General features: G+C 41.1%; 1 protein-coding gene across 6 annotated transcripts in view; it reads left to right on the forward strand.

The window, feature by feature from the left end:
• MIA2 (MIA SH3 domain ER export factor 2) overlaps window positions 1–23,360 on the forward strand; it is a 116,095-nt gene that overhangs the window by 32,421 nt on the left and 60,314 nt on the right. For 3 of the 6 annotated variants that reach the window (XM_073010947.1, XM_037983919.2, XM_007986557.3), the window contains 3 exons: window positions 11,215–11,340; window positions 13,489–13,510; window positions 13,601–13,689. In XM_073010947.1, coding sequence (XP_072867048.1) covers window positions 11,215–11,340; window positions 13,489–13,510; window positions 13,601–13,689 — 237 coding nt within the window. Of the gene's footprint in view, window positions 1–955; window positions 1,357–11,214; window positions 11,341–13,488; window positions 13,511–13,600; window positions 13,690–23,360 lie in introns of those variants that run through there. The other 3 variants (XM_007986556.3, XM_007986559.3, XM_037983918.2) reach the window with 2 other exon arrangements.

Here is a 23,360-nt window from a genome sequence, read left to right on the forward strand (position 1 = left end):
GCTCCTTTTTGAGTTGCTTCACGAAAGACTTGAGTGAGAAGGCAGAATATAATAAGAATGATTATGCTGGCAAGGAAGACATATATATGAGATGGGTTATCCTTTACACCTACTTCAGCTAAAACCGTCTCCTACGAACAAATCCAGCACTTGGCACTTTATTCGACGGTCCTAAAAATAGGGTCCTAAATTTAGAAGGCAAGGTGCTACTTTTAGTTCCTCTTCTCGGAGGAAAACAGCCGCGCCGAGCCAGGCCAAGGTCCACGGGGATTTGATTTAGCATTTGGGTAACTGGGTGCTAATGGAATTGAAAACAGCTGGGCCTAACAAATGCCCAGGTGACTCAGGTAAGCGAGGAAACCCGAGCGAGGTTCTCTTGCGTGGGACAGGTTAAACTCTTGACTAGACCACAGCTGAGCCGGGACGCCTTCCTGTCCAAAGTCCAAGGTCCGGACTTGGTTGGCAGGGCGCACCGGCACCTGCGCGTGCCCCGCAGGCCATTTTTCTGACTGGAATGACGGCGGCGGCTGGCTTCCCGGGGCCGCCGGGGTCTCCCGGGGTACGCCGCCGTCAGGGCTTCTACAGGGCGCAGAGAGCGGGCTCTAGCGGGACTGCGGCAGGAAAGCTTTGGGTGTCGGGGTTGGGCCTGGCGCCGGTCCCTGGGTCGAGGGGGCGCGCTGCGCTCGCCCCAAGGGGTTGTATAGAGACGCCTCTAGGAGAAGCCTCGCCGCCGCCACCCGAGGCGGGGGACCTTGGGACATAGCCCTAGTCTTTCGGGCTGTGCGGCTCACAAGACAGCGCACAGTATGAGGCCGAATCCCATCCTCTAGTCCCAAGCCTCTCTCTACTACCACGGCTAGGTGACTGCGCTAGGTAGAGCGCCGGCCCCTTTAAGAGCGAACGACCGGGACACGTCTGCGAAGCTTGCGCGAAGAAGGGGAAGTTTGCGGCTGTCCGCGCCTCCCCGCCTTCTCGCGGCTGCCTGGCCGAAACCAAACCGAGGGTTGGGGTGGCGAGGACAGGGTGCGTCGCAGGCTTGTGCAAGTGGGGCTCGGACCTGCGCTGCCTCAGGATGTAAAGTGTAACAAGGGGGTCGGGATGGGCAGCGTGGGCCTGTGAGGCCTGTGGGTGCCCGCGTCCCCCAGCTCCCCCCGCAGCCGGCTCCGCAGTGGTCCGCTCCTGTTGCCGGGTGCGGATTCGGGTTCCGGACCGAAGGCTGTGTGTTCTCTGCCGTTTATCGTGGCCCCGACAGGCCGGGGTTACTGCGGCGACCACGAGAGCAGCTTTGGTGCTATGGAGGAGCCCGGGGCTACCCCTCAACCGTATTTGGGGCTGGTCCTGGAGGAGCTACGCAGGGTGAGCCCAGGCGCGATGAGTGTTACGTGGCCCAGGGGTCGCGGGAGCAGCCGGGGAAGGAAGCAGTAGATGGGCTTTGGGGTGTGAGCCGCAGTGGTTGGAGGTCCCGAAGCCAGTCCTCGTCTACTGCCCGGCTCCGGCCTGTGTTCGAGGCAGTAGTGAGGCTCGTAGGGAGCTCGAGTGGTTTTTGTGTGATGGTGGAGGACCTGGGGCTCTGGAAGGTGAAGAAAGCACTTGCTTAGCTGGACTTTGCAAGGATGTAAATGTTTCCCGATTCCTGAAACTAATTAGCCTTTTCGCTATGTTGTTTATTTTGAGCAGGGGTCAGTGACACGTGGTTCCGTCGACTGTGAGAAACTTGAGGACTGTTCCTTTAAATTAGTTACATTTAGTGATGTAATTTTTCGTTGAACCTTGAAAGGACACCTGAGATTGGGCGGGGAGTTGAAATTTTGATTCTCCTTTTTTTTTTTTTTTTTGGAAAGAATGCCCTTTTGAGATGCTCTACCATGAGTGAGTTTGTTCTTCGCTTCTGTCTTGTTAATGTACAGTCTAGAGATAGTCAACTCCCAGTGTTCAAATTTTGTTTTTTTTTCAAGTCTAGTTTATAATCAGGTTTTAGAGATTTTTCTCCTTAAGTGTTTCTAGGTATCTTTGTTCACATGTGTAGGGGCATTTATGTCGCCGTGTTTTTAAAAACTGGATTAAATCTTTAAAAAGACCACGTAATTATTGAGGCAGTTATGATTATGTTTTCGTGTTATGTGAATTAAAAGTACTGTTGCCATGATGTTAGTTTATGAGTTCATAGTTTGTCTAGTGCATACGTATATGTATTTAATATGAAAGGAGCACCTTTATGGAGATTCTAAATGGACTAAGACATAGTTTTGGCCACTAGCATCATGTTGTCTGTTAAGAGAAGACCAAAAAAAAAAAAAAAAAAGTACAAAGTAGAAACTGATGAAGTGCTTACCTAAGCATACACACAAAGTGCTTGAGAAATTGAGGGGTGGGAGAGATTACATTTTCTTGAGCGTTAGGAAAGTCTTTCCAAGGCTGAGCAAATAATTTAAGCAGAGGTGACATGAAACAGCACGGTGGGTGCAGGGAACTAGGAGCTATATTACTTAGAGTGTAAAGTGGGCTTAGGGAGTGATGTGCAATGATGCTTGCCGGAGATGTAAGTAGGTTCCAAGTGCTGTAGGTGTTGGAGAGCTGTTGAAGACTTTTCCGTGGTTAGGCTTTGGTTTAAAAGCTCTTCTTGATAGTAGCATGTAGATTAGATGTCAGGGAAACAAAACTTGAAATAGGGATTAAGGGAGAGATAACAGTAGTAGGGATAGAAAAGAGGGTACTGTGTGGGGAAATAGCCTCATAAGAGCTAAAATATGTTTAGCTTTATTGATTGCTTGTGAAGGGTGAGAGAAAGAGAAGGAATCTAGAAGGACTTCCAGGTTTCTGGCTGTGGTAACTTATTCATGGAGGTAGGGTTTATAGGAAGAGAAGCATATTGTGGGATGGGAGGTAATTTCAGATTGCACATTATTTCCCTTTCTTCACTAAAAACAATAATAATCAAGATTTAGTTTTTATAGGACTGCCAATTTACAGAGACATGGAGAAATGCAGCCAGATTTTGCAGTTTTCTCTAGTCTGGTGTGTTGTATCTTCACCTGCACAGTTTTTTTGTTTTTTTGTTTTTTTTCTTTTTTAAATGCAACTGCCCTGGCCTGGGGGCTAGGATGGCGCAGCATTGTTCTGCTTTAAAATTTTTTTTAGTTTTAAAAATTATTTTGTATTGAGATGTATTCACACAACATAAAATTAATCCTTTTATAATGTCCATTTCAGTGCTGTTTTTGGTATATTCACTATGTTATGCAACTGTCAGCACAGTTCCTCAACATTTTTATCACTCCAGAAAATAAACTCTGTACTGATTAGCAGTCTTAATTCCCATCCCTCATCCCTTGACAACCACTAATCTATTTTCTGTCTGTATGAACATGTCTATTCTGCATGTGTCATGTAGTCATACTCTATGTGGCCCTTTGGCTTCTTTTACTTAGCATGTTTTCAAGGCCTATCCATGTTGTAGCATGTAACAGAGCTTCATTTCTTTTTACTTTCTTTCTTTTTTTTGAGACAGGGTCTCACTCCTGTCACCCAGGGGGGAGTGCAGTGGCACGATCTCAGCTCATTGTAGCTTAGACTTCTCCAGCTCAGGTGATCCTCCCACCTCAGCCTCCTGAATAGGTGAGACCACAGGCATATACCACCAGGCCTGGCTAATTTTTTTGTATTTTTTGTAGAGACAGGGTTTCTTCATGTTACCCAGGCTGGTCTTGAGCTCCTAGGCCCAAGTGATCTGCCCACCTCGGCCTCCGAAAATGCTGGGATTACAGGCGTGAGTCACTTCACCTGGCCCTTCATTTCTTTTTATGGCCGAAAAAATATTTCGTTGTGTGAATATATCCCATTTATGTCATAGTTGATGGACATATGGATTATTAATACTTTTTGGCTGTTACGAATAATACTGCTATGTGTACAAGTTTTTATATATGTTTTTAGTTCTCCTGGGTAAGTACCTGGGGTGGAATTGCTGAGTCATATTTACCATATGTTTAACTTTTTGAGAATTGCCAAATTGTTTTCCACAGAGGTCATACCATTTTACATCCCCACTAGCAGTTTATGAGGGTTTCAGTTTTTTCTGCATCCTCTCCAACGCTTGTGATTTTCTGTTTTCTTTTGTTTTTAATTGTCACCCTTGTGGGTGTACGAGTGAGTGGTATTTCACTCTTTTTTTTTTTAATTTTGAGACCGAGTCTCACTCTGTCACCCAGACTGGAGTGCAGTGGCGTGATCTCGGCTCACTGCAGCCTTCACCTCCCAGGTTCAAGAGATTCTCCTGCCTCAGCCTCCTGAGTAGCTGGGACTACAGGCACTAACCACCACACCTGGCTAATTTTTGTATTTTTAGTAGAGACGAGTTTCACCATGTTGGCCAGGGTGGTCTCGATCTCCTGACCTTGTGATTCACCTGCCTCACCATGTTGGCCAGGATCGTCTCGATCTCCTAACCTTGTGATTCACCTGCCTCGGCCTCCCAAAGTGCAGGGATTACAGGTGTGAGCCACCGCGCCTGGCTTAACTATTTTTGTTTGTTTGTTTGTTTTGTTTTTGAAGAGATGGGGTCTTGCTTTGTTGCCCAGGCTGGAGTGTAGTGACATGATCATAGCCCACTGCCACCTTAAATTCCTGGCCTCAAGGGGTCCTCCTGCCTCATCCTTTCAGAGTGCTGGTATTACAGATACGAGCCACCACACCAGGCCTCATGGTTGTTTTGATTTGTATTTTCCTAGTAACTAATGATGTTGAGCATGTGCTTATTGTTTGTATCTTCTTTGGAGAAATGTCTATTCATTTCCTTTTGCTCACTTAAAAAATGGGTTGTCTTTTTATTGTTGAGTCGTAAGCATTCTTTATACATTTAGGGTGCTAGATGCTTATCAGATAAATGATTTAGAAAGATTTTCTCTCATTCTGTGCATTTTCTTTTCACTTTCTTGGTGTGTCCTTTGAAGCATAAGCGTTCTAAATTTTGATTGAGTCCAATTTATCTTTTCTTCTTTGGTTGCTTGTGCTTTTAGTGCCATAGCTAAGAAACCGTTGCTTAAGACAAGGTTACAAAGATTTACAGTTATGCTTCCTTCTAAGAGTTTTAGCTCTTACAGGAAGTTCTTTGATCCACTTTGAGTGATTTTGTTTTCATATGTGTTGTGAAGAATGGGTCTAGATTCACTCCTTGGCATATGGATATTTATTGGCTTATTCTAGTATGATTTGTTTGAAAGGACTGTTTTTTCCTCATTGATTTGTCTCAATACTATTGAAAATAATTTACCATAAATTTAAGGGTTTATTTCTGGACTCTCATTTCTATTTCATTGGCCTGTGTCTGTCCCTATGCCATTACTACATTATCTTTAAAACTTTTTTTTACCCAATGTCTTGATTATTGTAGCTTTGTAGTAAGAAACAGTAGGGAAGTATCAGTCCCCCAATGTTGTTTTTGTTTGTCAGTATTCTTTTTCTTTATCAATATTGTTTTGGCTGTGTGGAGTCCCTTGCATTTCTATATAAACTTTAGGAATTCAGTTTTAGGAATTTAGGATTCAATTTGTGCATTTCTGCAAAAAAGGCAGTTGGAATTTTGATAGGGGTTGCATTGAATCTGTAGATCAGTTTGGGGAGTATTGCTCTCAATAATATTAAGTCTTCCAAGCTGGGTGCAGTGGTTCATGCTTATAATCCCAGCACTTTGGGAGACTGAGGTGAGCAGATCATTTGAGCCCAGGACTTCGAGACCAGCCTGGGCAACTTGGTGAAACTGTTGTGGTCTTTCTGCTCCTTAACTCAGGTACGTCTGAGTTCTTGTCTCACAACCAAGAAGAATTAGGCATGCAGACCCTGGAGAGTGAGCGGAGTAGTATTTATTAAGTGAAAGGAAAGCTGTCAGCAAAGAGGGAATGCAGGGGGTGGTTCCCCTACCCGAAGGCGGGAAAGTCGCCCTGTGTGACTGGGTCTGGGGCCTTTTATGGACTCAGAATGGGGAGTGCGTGCTGACTGGTTTGTGAGTATGCAAAAAAGTTAAAGCAAAGACACCACTCAAAGGTGGGCATGACAATGTAGACAACTGATTAGGAGGCTGGGTGTGGTGGCTCATGCCTGTAATCCCAGCACTTTGGAAGGCTGAGGTGGGTGGCTCACGAGGTTAGGAGTTTGAGACCAGCCTGGCTAACATGGTGAAACCCTGTCTCTACTAAGGATAAAAAAAATTAGCTGAGCATGGTGGCGTGCATCTGTAATCCCAGCTACTCGGGAGGCTGAGGCAGGAGAATCGCTTGAACCCGGGAGGCGGAGGTTGCTGTGAGCTGAGATTGCGCCATTGCACTCTAGCCTGGGTGACAGGGTGAGACTCCATCTCAAAAAAAAAAAAAAAACAAAAAAAAACCAAAAAAGAAAACATTAGTAAAGGGTAGGTATATGTAAAATAGTTGAAAGATGGGGATCAATCAGAGGAAAGCACGCCAAGCAAGAGGGCAAGTTCTCAGTCTGGTCCAAGGATTTAACTTGTAGCTTGGCTTTCAAGCTTTAAACTGTCTTTGGCTTGAAGTTGGGGTTTCACTAGAGACCCGCCCCTATCTGCCTAAGCATTTGCCTGCCTCCTGCCACTTTCAAAATCCTGTCTCTAAAAGAAATACAAAAATTAGTTGGGCGAGGTGGCGTGTGCCTGTAGTTGCGCTGCTTGGGAGGCTGAGATGGGAGGATCACCTGAGCTTGGGTAGGGCGAGGCTGCAGTAAGCCAAGATCACACCACTGCACTCCAGCCTGGGCGACAGAGTCAGTCCCTGCCTCAAACAAAGAAGTCTTCTAGCCCATGGACATGGATTGGCTTTACATTTGTTTAGGTCTTCCTTAGTTTCTTTCCACAATGTTTTGTAGTTTCAGTGTGCACTTCTTTTGTTAAATGTATTCCTAATAATCTTACTTTTTTGATGCTATTATATATGGAAATGTTTTCGTTATTTCATTTTCAGGTTGCTCATTGCTATTGTATAGAAATTCAACTGATTTTTCTATGTTGATTTTTTATTCTGCAATTTTGCTGAGCTTATTAGCTCTTGATAGTTTTTCTATAGGTTCTTTAGGATTTTCTCTCTATATAGAATAGCATTGTCATCTTCAAACAGTTTTTCTTCCTCCTTTCCAGTCTGGATGCCTTTTATTTATTTTTCTTGCCTAATTGCTCTGGCTAGAACCTTCATTACAATGTTGAATACATGTTGATAGAGTGGATGTTATTGTTCCTGATCTTAGGAGAAAAGTTTTTTTTTTTTTTTTTTTTCATCATTAAGTATGATGTTAACTGTAGGTTTTGCATAGATGTTCCTTGTCAGGTTGAGGAAATTCCCTCAAATTGTACTTTGTTGAGTGTGTTTTGTTTTGTTGTTGTTTGTTTGGGACAGGGCCTCACTCTGTTTCCCAGGCCGGAGTGCAGTGGCATGATCATGATTCACTGCCGTCTCAACTTCCTGGGTTCAGGTGATTCTCCCACCTCGGCCTTCTGAGTAGCTGGAACTACAGGCATGTGCCACCATACTTGGCTAATTTTTGTTGAATGTTTTGATTATGAAAGGGTGCTAGATGTAGTCAAATGCTTTTTCTGTGTCTATTGAGGTGATCATGTGTTTTTCTTTTTCTCTTCATTTTCTTAATATGGTTTATAACATTATTGTATGTTAAACCAACCTTGCATTTCTGGGATAAATCCCACTTGGTCATGGTACATAATCCTTTTTCTATGTTGTTGAATTTGGTTTGTCAATATGTTTTTGAGGATTTTTGCATCTGTAGTCGTAAGATGTATTGGTGTTAATTTTCTTTTCTTGTGATGTATTTGTCTGGCTTTTAGGGTAAATACCGGCCTCATAGAATAAGTTAGGAAGTATTTCTTCCTCCTATATGTTTAGGAATAGTTTAAGAGTAATTGGTGTTAATATTTTATCTTGGAGAGGTGTACCTTCAGGGAACTTTGTGTTTTAATCAAGTATTTACAGGGCCTGCATATTGACATTCTTTTTGTTATTAATATATATCATGTTTGAGATTAGATGAAAAATAATTTTAGTTCATTCTTAGTATATTTTATCAACTTGATTAATTGATTTTTTTAAAGCTACTTGATCTTGAACTCCTTTAGTACTTACGTTTTGGAAATGGAATAGATTTTAAGTGTTCTATGGTTAGTCACTACCATATTTTATGGAGGGTTACTCTTCGGGGGGGGTTACCCATCACCCTTTAAATTCCAGTTTATCAGATTACGTGTAATTATGTATTATATTTGTTGATATTTGAGAAATTTGGTGGTTCTTTCTATGTTTTTGTGAGATAGGGTGTTATGTTGTAGATAAAATTTAAGGGTGAAAATCTCCTTGAGAAAGCTGGAATAATTTAGACCAGAGCAATGAAGTTGAGATGAATCCTTTAGAACTCAGTTGCTTTTTTTGTTTTTGAGATGGAGTCTTGCTCTGTCACCCAGGCTGGAGTGCAGTGGTGCGATCTTGGCTCACTGTAGCCTTCTCCCGGGTTCAAGCAATTCTTGTGCGTCAGCCTGCCGAGTGGCTGGGATTACAGGCTCATGCCACCATGCCCAGCTAAGTTTTGTATTTTTGTTAGAGATGGGGTTTCACCATGTCGGCCAGACTGGTCTCAAACTCCTGACCTCAAGTGATCCGCCCACCTTGGCCTCCCAAAGTGCTGGGATTACAGGCCTGAGCCACCGTACCTGGCCAAGACTCAGATTCTTTGCTTTTCTCCTGTCTACCAGATCTAACCACTCAAGGTTTTATTTTATTTTTTGTTTTTAAACTGTTTTTTATTTTTATTTTTTGTAATCCCAGCACTTTGGGAGGCCAAGGCAGGTGGATCACTTGAGGTCAGGAGTTTGAGACCAGCCTGGCCAACATGGTGAAACCCTGTCTCTACTAAAAATATAAAAACTAGCTGGGCATGGTGGTGGGTGCCTGTAATCCCAGCTACTCAGGAGGCTGAGGCTGGAGAATTGCTTGAACCCAGGAGACGGAGGTTGCAGTGAGCCTACACGGTGCCACTGTATTCCAGCCTTGGCAACAGAGTGAGACTCCGTCTCAAAAAAAAAAAAAAAAAAAAAAGATTTTAATATGGTTTATTACATTATTGTATGTTAAACCAACCTTGCATTTCTGGGATAAATCCCACTTGGTCTTGGTACATAATCGTTTTTATATGTTGTTGGATTTGGTTTGTCAATATGTTTCTGAGGATTTTTACATCTGTAGTCATAAGATATATTGGTGTGTGATTTTCTTTTCTTGTGATGTATTTGTCTGGCTTTTAGGGTAAATACCGGCCTCATGGAATAAATTAGGAAATATTTCTTATACTTCCTAACTTAAAAAAAAAAGTGTGTGTGTTTTTTTTTTAAAAAAATCCTTAATTTTCATGTTTCCTTAATCCCCCCCACTCCTTTTTTTTGAGACAGAGTCCAGAGTCTTGCTTTGTCCCCAGGCTTGAGTGCAGTGGCACGATCTGCAACCTTTGCCTCCCAGGTTCAAGCGATTGTACCACCTCAGCCTTTCTAGTAGCTGGAACTACATGTGCCTGCCACCATGCCTGGCTAATTTTTGTATTTTTAGTAGAGGCAGGGTTTTGCCATGTTGTCCAGGCTGGTCTCGAACTCCTGGCCTCATGTGATCTGCCTGCGTTAGCCTCCCAAAGTGCTGGCTTGAGCCACTGCGCCCGGCCCTAGCTCAATGCTTTAAACTAGAATTTACCGTGTCCTTTTAGAGGAGAAGAGCTGATAAAATATGATTGGATCAAAGAAATATTATTGCACTGAAGATAATTACATGTTTGATCTGAGAGATGCTTTTGGAATTGCCTTTTAGAGTATCATAAGTCATACTGATTACACAGTTTTTGAGGTAGTGTGCATCTTATGTGTGAGTAAGTTAGCTAAAAGTAAGATGCTTGGAAAATGCGTAAACTGTGAAGAAAACTTTTCTCACTGGTATTATGTACTGAATGCCTTTTTCCCCCAGGCAAAATAAGTATTTTTAAAAAATCATTAATTGCCTGTAATGATATTAGATTTCTGCGAACTGGTACCTAGGGTAACGTAGGGAGAGGCAGAAGCAGAGATCAGGGTAAAGGGATATTTGTTAGAAGTATAATCAGGTTTGTTTGGTACAGGTTAATGAAGTATAGATAGTACCTTGGAAGGAGTATGTATTTGGATTAGAGTTATACAAGATTTTGGAGAGGAAAATAACTATAAACACTGTTCTTATAGGCAGAAGGGGCCTAAAAGGAAGATTTGCTGTAGACATTTTGGGTTAAAGCCTGAAAAGAATGAAACCCAATCATACTTGAGATTGCTCTTAAAATGGCATTTTTCTTTTTTCACCTTACCTTTCCCCTTTTCTTTTTGATCGAGTGATATCTTGGGCCTGGTAACAAAGAGCAGAATAACCCCATTAGCTAAGGATGAGTAATGAACTGACCCAGAGAAAGGTGAAATATAGAAGCAACAGCAAAAGCCTTAGGCTGTGTTGTGCTGAAGGTCTGCTATGGGGAGAAGTAATGTGGAAAGGCCATGGTCAGAAGAGCAGGACCTTTGGAGGAGATAATAGAAACAATTACCCTTTATTGAACACCTATCTGGCATGTTCAAACAGCATTATTCTCATTACACATAAGAGAAAGGACCCGCAGAGGTAGGGTGGAGAGATTCAAACTCCAAACCCAAAGCTCTATCAGTGGTGTTCAAAACATTTTTTTTTATTTTTTGAGACAGATCTTACTTTGTTGCCCAGGCCGACTTTGAATCAAAGTTTTTATTTTTAAAGCTGCAAATTGATTTTTTCTTCCTGTAAGGAAATTGTATATTGGGGAACTGATTATACTCTACAGATAAAACCTAAACTAGTTGAAATCAGGGTAAGAGTACCTGAACCCCAGGTTACTCAGTTTCTTTCTCTGGCCTTCTCTTATTCTCATCCTTGGAAGCTTTAAGGCACCTCTGTAGAACTCCAGTTTGAAGATAATTGCATTTCACCATACTGCTGTTCTTTACTTGGTGATAGTGATTGAAAGTTGCCAAAAAAATGTACTCTGATACCTTCTGTTTCCCTGTTAGTCTGGTAGCCCATTTTGTGTTGACCACATAAACTTGTACCTATGTTTGTAATCAATATTTTTATCAAAAGTGCATTTTTAAGAACTTAACTTTTCTTTATCTTGAAGGTTGTGGCAGCATTGCCTGAAGGTATGAGACCAGATTCTTATGGTTTTCCATGGGAATTGGTGATATGTGCAGCTGTTGTTGGATTTTTTGCTGTTCTCTTTTTTTTGTGGAGAAGTTTTAGATCGGTAAGTAACCAGTGGTATACTAAGAGAATGTTCATTCTGTCGCTGGGCTGAACAAATAATATGAGAAACTTACTTATTTGTTATTTTAAGGAAACAAGTTAGAAACTACATAGGGATTCAGGGTTTTTTTTTTTTTTTTTTTTTTTTTTTTTTTAGGGATGAGGGTCACGAATGAGAGTCAGGCCCAGTGCTGTGGCTCCCACCTCTAATTCCAGCACTTTGGGAGGCCAAGGCAGACAGATCACTTGAGCTTAGGAGTTTGTGACCTGGGCAATATGGTGAGGCCCCATCACTACAAAAAATACAAAAATTAGCTGTCTGTGGTCTCACTCAGGAGGCTGAGGTGGGAGGATTGCCCGAGCCTGGGATGTCGAGGCTGCAGTGAGCCATGATTGCAACACTGCACTCCAGCCTGGGTGACGGAGAGAGACCCTGTCTCAAAAATAAAAAAAAGAGATGAGGGTCTTGTGTTGCTCAGGCTGGTCTCAAACTCCTGGGCTCAAGCGATCCTCCTGCCTGGGCCTCCCAAAGTCTTGAGATTATAGGTGTGAGCCACCATGCTTGACTGAGATCTTTTAATGTAAGATTTTTCATATATATGTATTTAAAGAGATGGGGTCTGACTATGTTGCCTAGGCTGTAGTGCAGTTGCTATTCATAGATGCAATTATAGTGCACTACAGCCTCAAACTCCTGGGCTTAAGCTATCCTGTCTCAACTTTCTGAGTAGTTCTGACTACACAGGTCCACGTCACTCTGCCCAGCTTCATCTTTTTTTAAATTCTGAGAAATTTTATTTATTTTTGAAACAAGGTTTCACTTCTGTTGCCCAGGCAGGAGTACAGTGGCACGATCTCGGCTCACTGCAATCTGTGCTTCCTGTGCTCAAGCCATTCTCTTGCCTCAGCCTCCTGAGTAGCTGGGACTACAGGTGCGCACTAGTATGCCTGGCTAATTTTTGTATTTTTTTGTAGAGATGGGTTTCACTGTGTTGCTCAGAACTCCTGGCTTCAAGCGATCTGCCTGCCTCAGTCTCCCAAAGTGCTGGGATTATAGGCGTTAATCACCACGCCTGGCCTAATTTTGGGAAATTTTTAATGCATTTTTGGGACTGCTATTTTTCAGATGTTGGCCCTTCTACTTCTGACTTCCCTATCTCTTAACTTCTATTTTTCAATTTCTTTATGGTTTTCTATACCTTTTGAGAGAGTTTCTTAATCTGAGGAACTGAAATCTATTCTTCATTTATGCTCATTTTAGAGTATCTTGTCTTTTAAAGGTTTTCCCTTTTAATTTTATCTCTATCCATATTCCGTAGATGATTGAAGTCCTCGTTTCTTTTCTACTTGTTTGTGTTACCTCAACCCTAAGTGATCCTTTTACAAATGAATTCCCCCTGCTTCATTATTTGAGAGAGAGGTTAAGGAAGAAAAAGGTTTGGTTTACTGTTTCTTTAGTCAGTTCAGATCTATGGCCCTATGGTAACGTTTCTCAGACTGTTTTATTTAGGATATTAGCATCAGGGGATATGATAATAGGGGCTTCTTGAAATTATTTTTTTAGGGTCAAATATGTTTGGGGAGCGATGAGTTGCAAGTGTCTTTAGAGTAAAGTTATTTCAGAGCATTTTAATATGCTAATTCACAATGCGAATCTTCAGTAGGGAGTCTTTAATAAGTAGTATTTCGGCTGGACGTGGTGGCTTATGCCTGTAATCCCCACAATTTTGTGGGCCCAGGCAGGTGGATCACCTGAGGTCAGGAGTTCTAGAGCAGCCTGGCCAACATGGTGAAACCCTGTCTCTACTAAAAATATGAAAATTAGCTGGGCATGGTGGTGGGTGCCTGTAATCTCAGCTACTCAGGAGGCTGAGGCAGAGGAATCGCTTGAACCCGGGAGGCGGAGGTTGCAGTGAGCTGAGATCATGTCATTGCACTCCAGCCTGAGTGACAGAGCAAAACTCTGTCTCAAAAAAAAAAAAAAAACAAAAGGAGCATTTATTTTCTCATTGGAAACAGAATACTTTTGGCTTGTATTTATACTAAGGCAATAAGAAACCTGTATTTTTAAGTTGGCAGAAGTTAAATTCATTGATTTATTTGAGAGTGTATTTGTTTTAATGTAATTTTTATTAAAAATTTGTTTCAGGTTAGGAGTCGGCTTTATGTGGGTAAGTTCTTTTTTCTGCTTTAACTCTCATTGTTGTGATGTAAACACTTATAATAATTTACTCATGATAATACTGACTTGACTCTTTTAGGAAGAGAGAAAAAGCTTGCTGTAACGCTTTCTGGACTAATTGAAGAAAAATGTAAACTACTTGAAAAATTTAGCCTTGTTCAAAAAGAGGTAAGATATTTTTGAAAATAATACTCATGTTAGAGTCAGAGAACTTTATACTTCTCACTGTAGGTACTTCTGTGTAAATTTAAGATTATGAATGCTTTCTTTGCAGAGTATGAGAGTTCGAGAAGCTCTTCATATTCAACACTTAACCAGTCTTACTAATTTTAACCATTGTAGTAGGTGTACAATGGTGTCTCCTTGTGCTTTCCTTTTGAGTTTTCCTGACTGATGAGGTCGAGCACACAAACACGTCCTCTGCATGTGCACATTTCTGGTATCTGTTTGTGTATCCAAATGTTCTCTTTTCCTAAAGATAGCAATCAGACTGGACTAGGGCCCACCCTAACAAGCTTATTTTATTTTGACCACCTCCAAAGGCCTTGTCTCCAAATACAGTCACATTCTGAGGTACTGGGGTTGGAGCTTCAACATATGAATTTGTGGGGACACAATTCAGTCCATAATAGTCTTTGATCCATTTGAAATCAGATCTGTGATGGTCCAGTCGATGGTCCAGTGTGTGTGTGTGTCGTGTCGTGTCGAGTTAACCAATGCCATTTATTGGAAGGACCATCTTTTCTCTGTTGTTCTGTAGTGTCATCTTAAGTCACTGAATATATGTGAGTCTGTTCTGTTAAATCTTCCATTTTGTTGGGCTTTTTCTTGTTTGTTTTTTGCCAATAACATACTTTTTTATATCCTGTAGTTTTATAATAAGTCTTAGTATCTGGTATGGTTAATTTACAGTTCTTGGCTATTATGAATAAAGTTACTGTGAACATTCTTCTACAAGTTTTTTTTTTTTTGTGGGCATGTATTTTCATTTCTCTTCAGTAAGTAGTAGTGGAATTGGTAAGTCATTAGGGCAGGTAGTATAGTTTAACTGTATAAGATAAGAAACCGGCCGGGCGCGGTGGCTCATGCCTGTAATCCCAGCACTTTGGGAGGCTGAGGCGGGTCTATCATGAGGTCAGGAGATCAAGACCATCCTGGCTAACACGGTGAAACCCTGTCTCTACTAAAAACACAAAAAAATTAGCCAGGTGTGGTGGTGGGTACCTGTAGTTCCAGCTACTCGGGAGGCTGAGGCAGGAGAATGGTGTGAACCCGGGAGGCGGAGCTTGCAGTGCGCTGAGATCACGCCACTGCACTCCAGCCTGGGTGACAGAGCCAGACTCTGTCTCAAAAAAAAAAAAAAAGAGAGAGAGAGAGAAAAGAAACCCTTCTGGCTATTTTTATCATTTTTTCTTTGTTTTTGGCTTTCAGCAGTGTTACTATGATTTGTCTGGGTGTGTTTTTTTTTTTTTTCTGTTTATCCTTATTGGGATTTATGATGCTTCTAGAATCTGTGGCTTAATGTCTTTTATTAGTTTAGTTTTTTTTTTTCTTGAGACGGTGTCTCTCTCTGTTGTCCAGACTGCAGTACAGTGGTGTGTGATCTTGGCTCACTTCATCCTCCGCTTCCTGGACTCAGGTGATCCTCCCACCTCAGCCTCCTGAGTATGGGACTACAGGCATGTACCACCATGTCCAGCTAATTTTTAAAAATTTATTGTAGAGATGGGGTTTTGCCATGTTGCCCAGGCTGGTCTCGAACTCCTGGGTTGAAGCAATCCTCCCACCTTGGCTTCCCAAAGTGCTGGGATTACAGCTGTGAGCCACCGTGCTCTACCTTCTGTTAGTTTTGAAACGCTCTTGATTGTTACTTTTCCACATACTATTTTTGCCCTTTTTTCTTCTTTCTTTCTGGGACTATAAAAATGGGTATTTTAACTTTTTGTTATTTCTCATCTGTCTCTTATGTTCTTTTCTGAGATTTCCATCTTTTTGTTTGCCCACACTTCAGTCTAGCCATGTTCTTCTTTAACTTCCATGTTACCAATTGTTTTCATTTATGTCTAATCGTCTTTTAAACCATCCATTGAGACCTTAATTTCATCTCTTGCCTTTTTCAGTTCTACAGTTTTATTGTGGCTCTTTTTGTAGTTCTTTTTCTCTGGTACAATACTATTTTTAAATTCCATTTACACATTATACTCTCTTATTTTTGTTTTGTTTTGGTTTGGTTGTTTGGAGACGGAGTCTCCCTCTGTCACCCAGGCTGGAGTGGAGTGCAGTAGAGCGACCTCGGCTCACTGCAGTCTCTGCCTCCCAGGTTTAAGCGATTCTCCTGCCTCAGCCTCCCAAGTAGCTGGGACTACAGGCACACACTGCCATGCCTGGCTAATTTTTTATATTTTAGTAGAGACAGGTTTCACTGTGTTGCTCAAGCTGGTCTCAAACTCCTGAGCTCAGGCAATCCACCCGCCTTGGCCTCCCAAAGTACTGGCTTACAGGCATGAGCCACCACACCTGGCCTATGCTCTCATTTTATTTATTTATGTGTTATTTTTATTTTCTGATTTTCAGACACCTGCCGAGAAATGTGCTCTCCTGTTTTAATGTCTACTGCATTATCTAGTAGTCTGTTTCTGGTGCTCATTTTTTTCGCCTGTTTCTTAGTCAAGTCTTGTCCTCTTGAATGCCAGGTTATTTTATATCAGCTGTCAGTGATAATATAATAAAAATTGTAGAGATAATTGTGAAGCTGTGGGTGCTGTCATCTCTCTTCAGTGAGGATTTACTATTGCATTTCATAGGCAGCTAGGCTAGGGACATTAGAAATTTTAGATAACTTTATTTATTTGAGTTTCTTTTTGTAAAATAAGTTTTATTGTATATACTTAAGGTATAGAAATTTCAGATAACTTTGAGTTTCTTTTTTGTAAATTAAGTTTTATTGTATATATTTAAGGTATAAACATGTTGAGATACATATATAGTAAAATGATTACTATAGTGAAACAAATTAACGTATTCTTTATCTCTCATAGTTACCCATTCCCTGCCCACCCACCCCCGAAGGGCAGCTGTAATGTACTCATTTAACAAAAATCCTGAATGCAATACGCTATTATTAACTATGGAACTCAGTTGATATCTTTTAACTTGTTCATCCCACGTTTTCTTTTCTTTTGTTGAAACAGAGTCTCATTCTGTCACCCAGGCTGGGGTGCAGTGGCATGATCTTGGTTCATTGCAGCCTCTATCTCCTGGGCTCAAGTAATCCTCCCACCTCAGACTCCTGAGTAGCTGCGGCTACAGGCACATGATACATGTTTGCCTGATTTTTAAATTTCTTGTAGAGATGGGGTCTCCCTGTGTTGCCCAGGATAGTCTCAAACTCCTGGGCTCAATGATCCTCTTGCCTCAGCCTCCCAAAGTGTTGGGATTACAGGCATGAGCCAACATGCCCGACCATATTTTCTACTTTGTATATTTTGACCTACATGTCTCTGTTTCCTCCCTCCCACCCAACACTGCTAACCACTGTTTTATTCTCTATCTCTATATATTTGACCTTTACAAAAATTTCGCATGTAAGTGAGATCATGCAATATTTTTCTTTCTATGTATGACTTATTTTACTTAGCAAAATGCCTTCTAGGTCCATCCATGTTGTAACAAATGGCAGGATCTCCTTTTTATGGCTGAATAATATTCCGTTGTAAATATATACCACAGTTTCTTTATTCATTTGTTCATTGATAGATACCTAGGTTGTCTCCATATTGGCTACTGTGAATAATGCTGCAGTGAACATGGGCGTGCAGCTATCTGTACAAGGTGCCAGTTTCATTTTTTTCAGATAAATATCTGGAAGAAGGTTTGCTGGATCTAGTAGCTCTATTTTAAATTTCTTTAGGAGTCTCCATACTATTTTCTATAATGACTGTACCAATCTACATCCCTGCCAATAGTGTAGGGCAAGCCCTCAATGTCCTTGATAGTTTCTTGAAAATTGACTTTAAGTGAAACAGTGTATATACTGAACTCAGTTTTCCCCCCTCATCAATGTTATGATGAAACAATGTTGAAGAAAACAATATAATTCAAAGGACAAAGGACCTGCTTTATGCCTTTCTCTTTTCTTGTCTAGAAAAAATGTTCTCTCTTTTTTTTTTTTTTGTAACTTTTATTTTCAGTTCAGGGGTACAAGTGCAGATTTGTTACATAGGTAACAAATTGGGTCTTGGGGGACCCCCAAATTGCGTCTTGGGGGTTTGTTGTATGAGGGTTCCCTTTTCTCCATAACTTCACAAATATTTGTCGTCTCACTTGTCTTTTTGATAATAGCTATTCTAACAGATATAAGGTAATATCTCATTGTGTTTTTGATTTGCATTTCCTTGATGATTGGTGGTGTTGAACACCATTTCATATACTGTTGGTCATTTTTATGTCATCTTCAGAGAAATATCTATCTCAGTCCTTTGCCTGTTTTTTTAATCAGGTTATATGTTTGTTTGCTGTTGAGTTGTATGAGGTCTTTTAAAATATTGAATATTAACCCCTTATCTGATATATTTTTTCTCAATCTGTAGGTTGCCTTTTTATTGTGTTTACTTATGTATATTTTTATTTTTTTTACCTTGCAGCTTCGCCTCAAAGGAACTTTCATTTTATTGTTTCTTTTGCTGTGCAAAAGCTTTTTAGTTTGATGTAGTCCTGTTCACTTATTTTTTGCTTTTGTAGCCTAAGTTTTTGATGTGATATTCAATAAATTATTGCCAAGGCCAGTGTCAGGGAGCTTTTTCCCTGTGTTTTCTTCTGGGAGTTTTGTAGTTTCAGGTTTTATGTTTAGGTCTTTTATCCACTTTGAATTGATTTCTATGTGTTGTATAAAATAAGACTTCAGTTTCATTCTTTTGCATGTGAAATCCAGTTTTCTCAGTTCCATCTGTTGAAGAGACTATTCTTTCTGCATTGTGTATTCTTGGTGCCCTCTTGAAAATTTGACCATATCTGTTTGGATTTATTTCTGGGCTCTCTGTTCTGTTCCACTGGTCTGTGTATTTTTTATACTGGCACCACACTGTTTTTATTACTACAGCTTTGGAATATAATTTAAAATCAGTCAGTCTGATGCTGCCAACTCTGTTTTTCTCAGAATTGCTTTGACTCTTTGGGATCTTTTGCTATTCCATATTAAATTTAGATTAAAAAATTTCTGTGAAGAATGCCATTGAGATTTTGGCTGCCTTTCCATTTCTTTGTGTGCTCTTTAATTTCTTTCATCAATGTTTTATACTTTTCAGTGTATAGATCTTTCACCTCCTTGGTTGAATTTGTTCCTAAGTATTTTATTTTATTTTTTGATGCTTTGTAAATAGGATTGTTTTCTAGGTTTCTTTTTTGGCTAGGCCGTTATTTGTGTATATAAATGACATAGTTTTGTTCTGATATTATATCCTGCATCTTTATTGAATTCAGTTATTAGATCTGTATTTTTGATGACATCTTTTGGGTTTTCTACATACAGGATCATGTCATCTGCAAACAGATAATTTTACTTTTCTGATTTGGATATCTTTTATCCTTGTCTTCCTTCTTTCCTTCTTTCCGTTTTTTTTGAGACAGGGTCTCACTCTGTTGTCCAGGCTGGAGTGCAGCAGTGTGATCTCAACTCACTGAAACCTCTACCTCCTGGGTTCAAGTGATTCTCCCACCTCAGCCTCCCAAATTGCTGGGATTGCAGGTGTGCACCACCATGCCTGGCTTTTTTTTTTTTTTTTTTGTATTTTTTGGTAAAGACAGGGTTTCACCGTGTTGGACAGGCTGGTCTTGAACTCCTGACCTCAAGTGATCTGCCCACTTTGGCCTCCCAAAGTGTTGGGATTATAGGCATCAGCCACTGTACCAGGCCTTTTATTTCTTTTTCTTGTCTAATTGCTCTTGATATACTTTCAGTGCTATTTTGTTTTTGTTTTTTTGAGACAAGGTCTCACTCTGTTGCCCAGGCTGGAGTGCAGTGGCATGGTCATGGCTCACTGCAGCCTCAGCCTTCCAGGTTCAGGTGTTTCTCCCACCTTAACTTCCCAAGTAGCTGGGACTACAGGCGTGCACCACCACGCTCAGTTAATTTTTTGTGTTTTTTTTGTAGAGATGGTGTTTGGCCAAGTTGCCCAGGCTGGTCTCAAACTCTGGGGCTCAAGTGATCCACTCGTCTCAGCCTCCCAAAGTGCTGGGATTACAGGTGTGAGCCACCGCACCCAGCCCTTCCAGTACTGTTTTGAATAGAAGTGTTGATTGTGGGCATCCTTGCTTTGTACTAGATCTTAGTGGAAAAGGTTTCAGTTTCTCCCCACTGATGATGATATTTGCTGTAAGTTTTTCATAAACGGCTTTTGTTATGTTGAGGAACTTTATTTCTTTTTATTTTTTCTTTTTATTTTTTTCATTATTTTAAAAATTTTATTATTATTTATTTTTTTATTTTTTTGAGATGGAGTCTTGCTTTTTCACCAGACTGGAGTGCAGTGGCACGATCTCAGCTCACTGCAACTCTGCCTCCTGGGTTCAAGCAATTCTGCTTCAGCCTCCTGAGTAGTTGGGACTACAGGTGTGCGCCACTACACCCGGCTGATTTTTTGTATTTTAGTAGAGATGGGGTTTCACCATGTTGGCCAGCATGGTCTTGATCTCCTGACCTTGTGATCTGCCTACCTCGGCCTCCCAAAGTGCTGGGATCACAGGCATGAGCCACTATTATTTCGTTTTTTGAGACAAGGTCTCCCTTTGTTGCCCAGGATGGAGTGCAGTGGCATGCTCATGGCTCACTGCAGCCTCAACCTCCTGGGGTCAAGTGATTCTCCCACCTTAGCCTCGCTAGAGTAGCTAGGACTAGAGGTGTGTGCGACTCCAAGCCTGGCTAATTTGTGTATTTTTGGTAGAGATGGGGTTTTGCCATGTTGCCCAGGCTGGTCTCAGACTCCTTGGACTTCCTAAAGTGTTAGGATTATAGGTATGAGCCACCACACCTGGCCGGAACTTTGTTTCTATACTTAAACTGTTAAGAGTTTTTTTTTTTAAATCAAGAAATGATGTTGGGCTGGACGTGAGGGTATGTGCCTATAGTCCCACCTACTTGAGAGCCAGAGATGGGAGGGTGGCTTGAGCCCAGGAATTCAAGTCCAACCTGGGCAACATAGGGAGAACCTATCTCTCAAAAGAAAAAAAAAAATGGATGTTGAACTTTGTTGAATGTTTTTTTCTGTGTCAATTGGTATGATCATGTGGTTTTTGTCTTTCAGTCTGTGAATGTGATGTATCACATTAATTGATTTATATATATGTGTGTATATATATATATATATATATTTTTTGAGACGGAGTCACTCTGTCACCCAGGCTGGAGCGGAATGGCGCGATCTCAGCTCACTGCAACCTCCGCCTCCCGGGTTCAAGCGATTCTTTGGCCTCAGCCACCTGAGTAGCTAGGACTACAGGTGCCTGGCTAATTTTTGTATTTTTTAGTAGAGACAGCGTTTCACCATGTTGGCCAGGATGGTCTGGAACTCCTGACCTCGTGATCCGCCTGCCTCGGCCTCCCAAAGTGCTGGGATTACAGGCGTGAGCCATAGTGCCTGCTGATTTGCATATATTAAACTGGCTTTGCATGCCAGGGATACATCCCACTTGATCACAATGCATAATCTTTTTGATGTATTGTTAATTTCAATTTGCTGATAATTTATTTAGGATTTTTGCATCAGTGTTTATCAGAGATATTGACCTATAGGTTTTTTTGTTTATTTATTTTTTGTGGTTTCTTGGTCTGGCTTAGGTATCACGGTGATGCTGGACTCAAAATGTGTTAGGAAATATTCCCTCCTGTTGTTTTTCTTGGAAGAGTTTAAGAAGTATTGGTAATAATTCTACTTTGAAAATTTGGTAACATTCAGCCATGAAACCATCTCTTCCTGGGCTTTTCTTTGTTGGGAGGTCAGATTACTTTGATAACAGATGGAGATATTTGGAAGCTGGGCCTTAGTTCAGAGGATTAGTCTGTTTTTGGTTTCGACTTTGTTATAAGGTAGGCAGGTTTTTTTTTTCTTTTTTATTCTTTTTTTTTTTTTTTGAGATGGAGTCTCACTCTGTCGCCCAGGCTGGAGTGCAGTGGCCGGATCTCAGCTCACTGCAAGCTCCGCCTCCCGGGTTTACGCCATTCTCCTGCCTCAGCCTCCCGAGTAGCTGGGACTACAGGCGCCTGCCACCTCGCCCGGCTAGTTTTTTGTATTTTTTAGTAGAGACGGGGTTTCACCGTGTTAGCCAGGATGGTCTCGATCTCCTGACCTTGTGATCCGCCCTTCTCGGCCTCCCAAAGTGCTGGGATTACAGGCTTGAGCCACCACGCCCGGCCTCTTCTTTTTTTTTGAGACAGTCTTGCTATGTCACTCGGGCTGGAGTGCAGTGGCATGATCTTGGCTCACTGCAACTTCTGCCTCCTGGGCTCAAGTGATTCTTGTGCCTCAGCCTCCTGAATAGCTGGGATTACAAGCACATATCACCACGCCCAGCTAATTTTTGTATTTTTAGTAGAGACAGAGTTTCACCATGTTGGCTAGGCTGGTCTTGAACTCCTGATCTCGTGATCCTTGTGATCCGGGCTCCCAAAGTGCTGGGATTACAGGTGTGAGCCACTGCGCCCATCCAAGGTACCAGTTTTGCTTGATAAGGATATTAATTTCCTTTTGCTGCTGTAACAAATTACTGCAGACCTAGTGGTGTAAAATAACACACATTTATTCTCTTACAATTTTGAAGGTCAGAAGTCTAGAACTAATCTTTTAAAAATTATTTTGTTGTAGAGGTGGGATCTCACTATGTTTTTCAGGCTGGCCTTGAACTCTTGGCCTCAAGTAACCCTCCACCTTTGGCCTCCCAAAGTGCTGGGATTACAGACATGAGCTACCATACCCAGCCTTAAAACCAATCTTAGGGACAGAAATTAAGATAGCAGCAAGTCTGTTTATGCAATGTTCTAGGATAGAATCTGTATCTTGTCTCTTATATGGAGTCTACCAACATTCCTTGGCTCATAACTACATCACCCCAATTTCTGTTTCTATCTTCATATCATATCATTCTTTTCTAAGTTTGGTCCTCTTGCCTCCTCCTTATAAGGACCCCTGGCATTATATTGGATGCATTATAGCATCCAAAATAATTTTGGATGCTCTTTCCATCTTAAGATCCTTTATCACACCTGAACATTCTAGGGTAGAATATCTTTGGACAGGTCATTGTTTAGCCAAGGACAGGGTTCATCCAAGTTGACAGGTCTTGAACTCCAAGTTTTTTTTCTCAGCTTTGATTCTCCTGAAATCTCTGCTGAGTTTCTTAGCCCATCAGCCTTTACTTCTAGGAGGAATAGACATGCCAAAGGTGGATCCAGAACAACCTCGTCTTCAATTTAATCACTTTTTTTGGGAATAATTGAAGTGCATTTTGCCAAATCTTATAGCATTACATCTTTTATTGTTCTTTTCATTTTTTGATGGCTGTTCCCTACTTTTACAGATTTTTATATTCCCCACTTGCTTTATTTGTTGTATGGTATGAATTAAAAGTGAAAAGTTTTGATGGTCAGTTACTATAAATTTCTCTTTAATGAATAGGCTTAAAGAAAGGGTTTACTTGTGGCCATAATTAGACAGCTTACATAAAAATATGCTCTTTGAGTAAATCTTTGAATAATCTTTAGTACAATCTTACCATTAGAATTTTTACCTCATTTTTAGTAAAAGACGCTGATACGAGTTATAGTCCTATGTTCTCTGAGAAGCAGACTT

This window comes from Chlorocebus sabaeus, chromosome 24 (assembly GCF_047675955.1).
Source record: "Chlorocebus sabaeus isolate Y175 chromosome 24, mChlSab1.0.hap1, whole genome shotgun sequence".
In the NCBI taxonomy this organism is placed as follows: domain Eukaryota; kingdom Metazoa; phylum Chordata; class Mammalia; order Primates; family Cercopithecidae; genus Chlorocebus; species Chlorocebus sabaeus.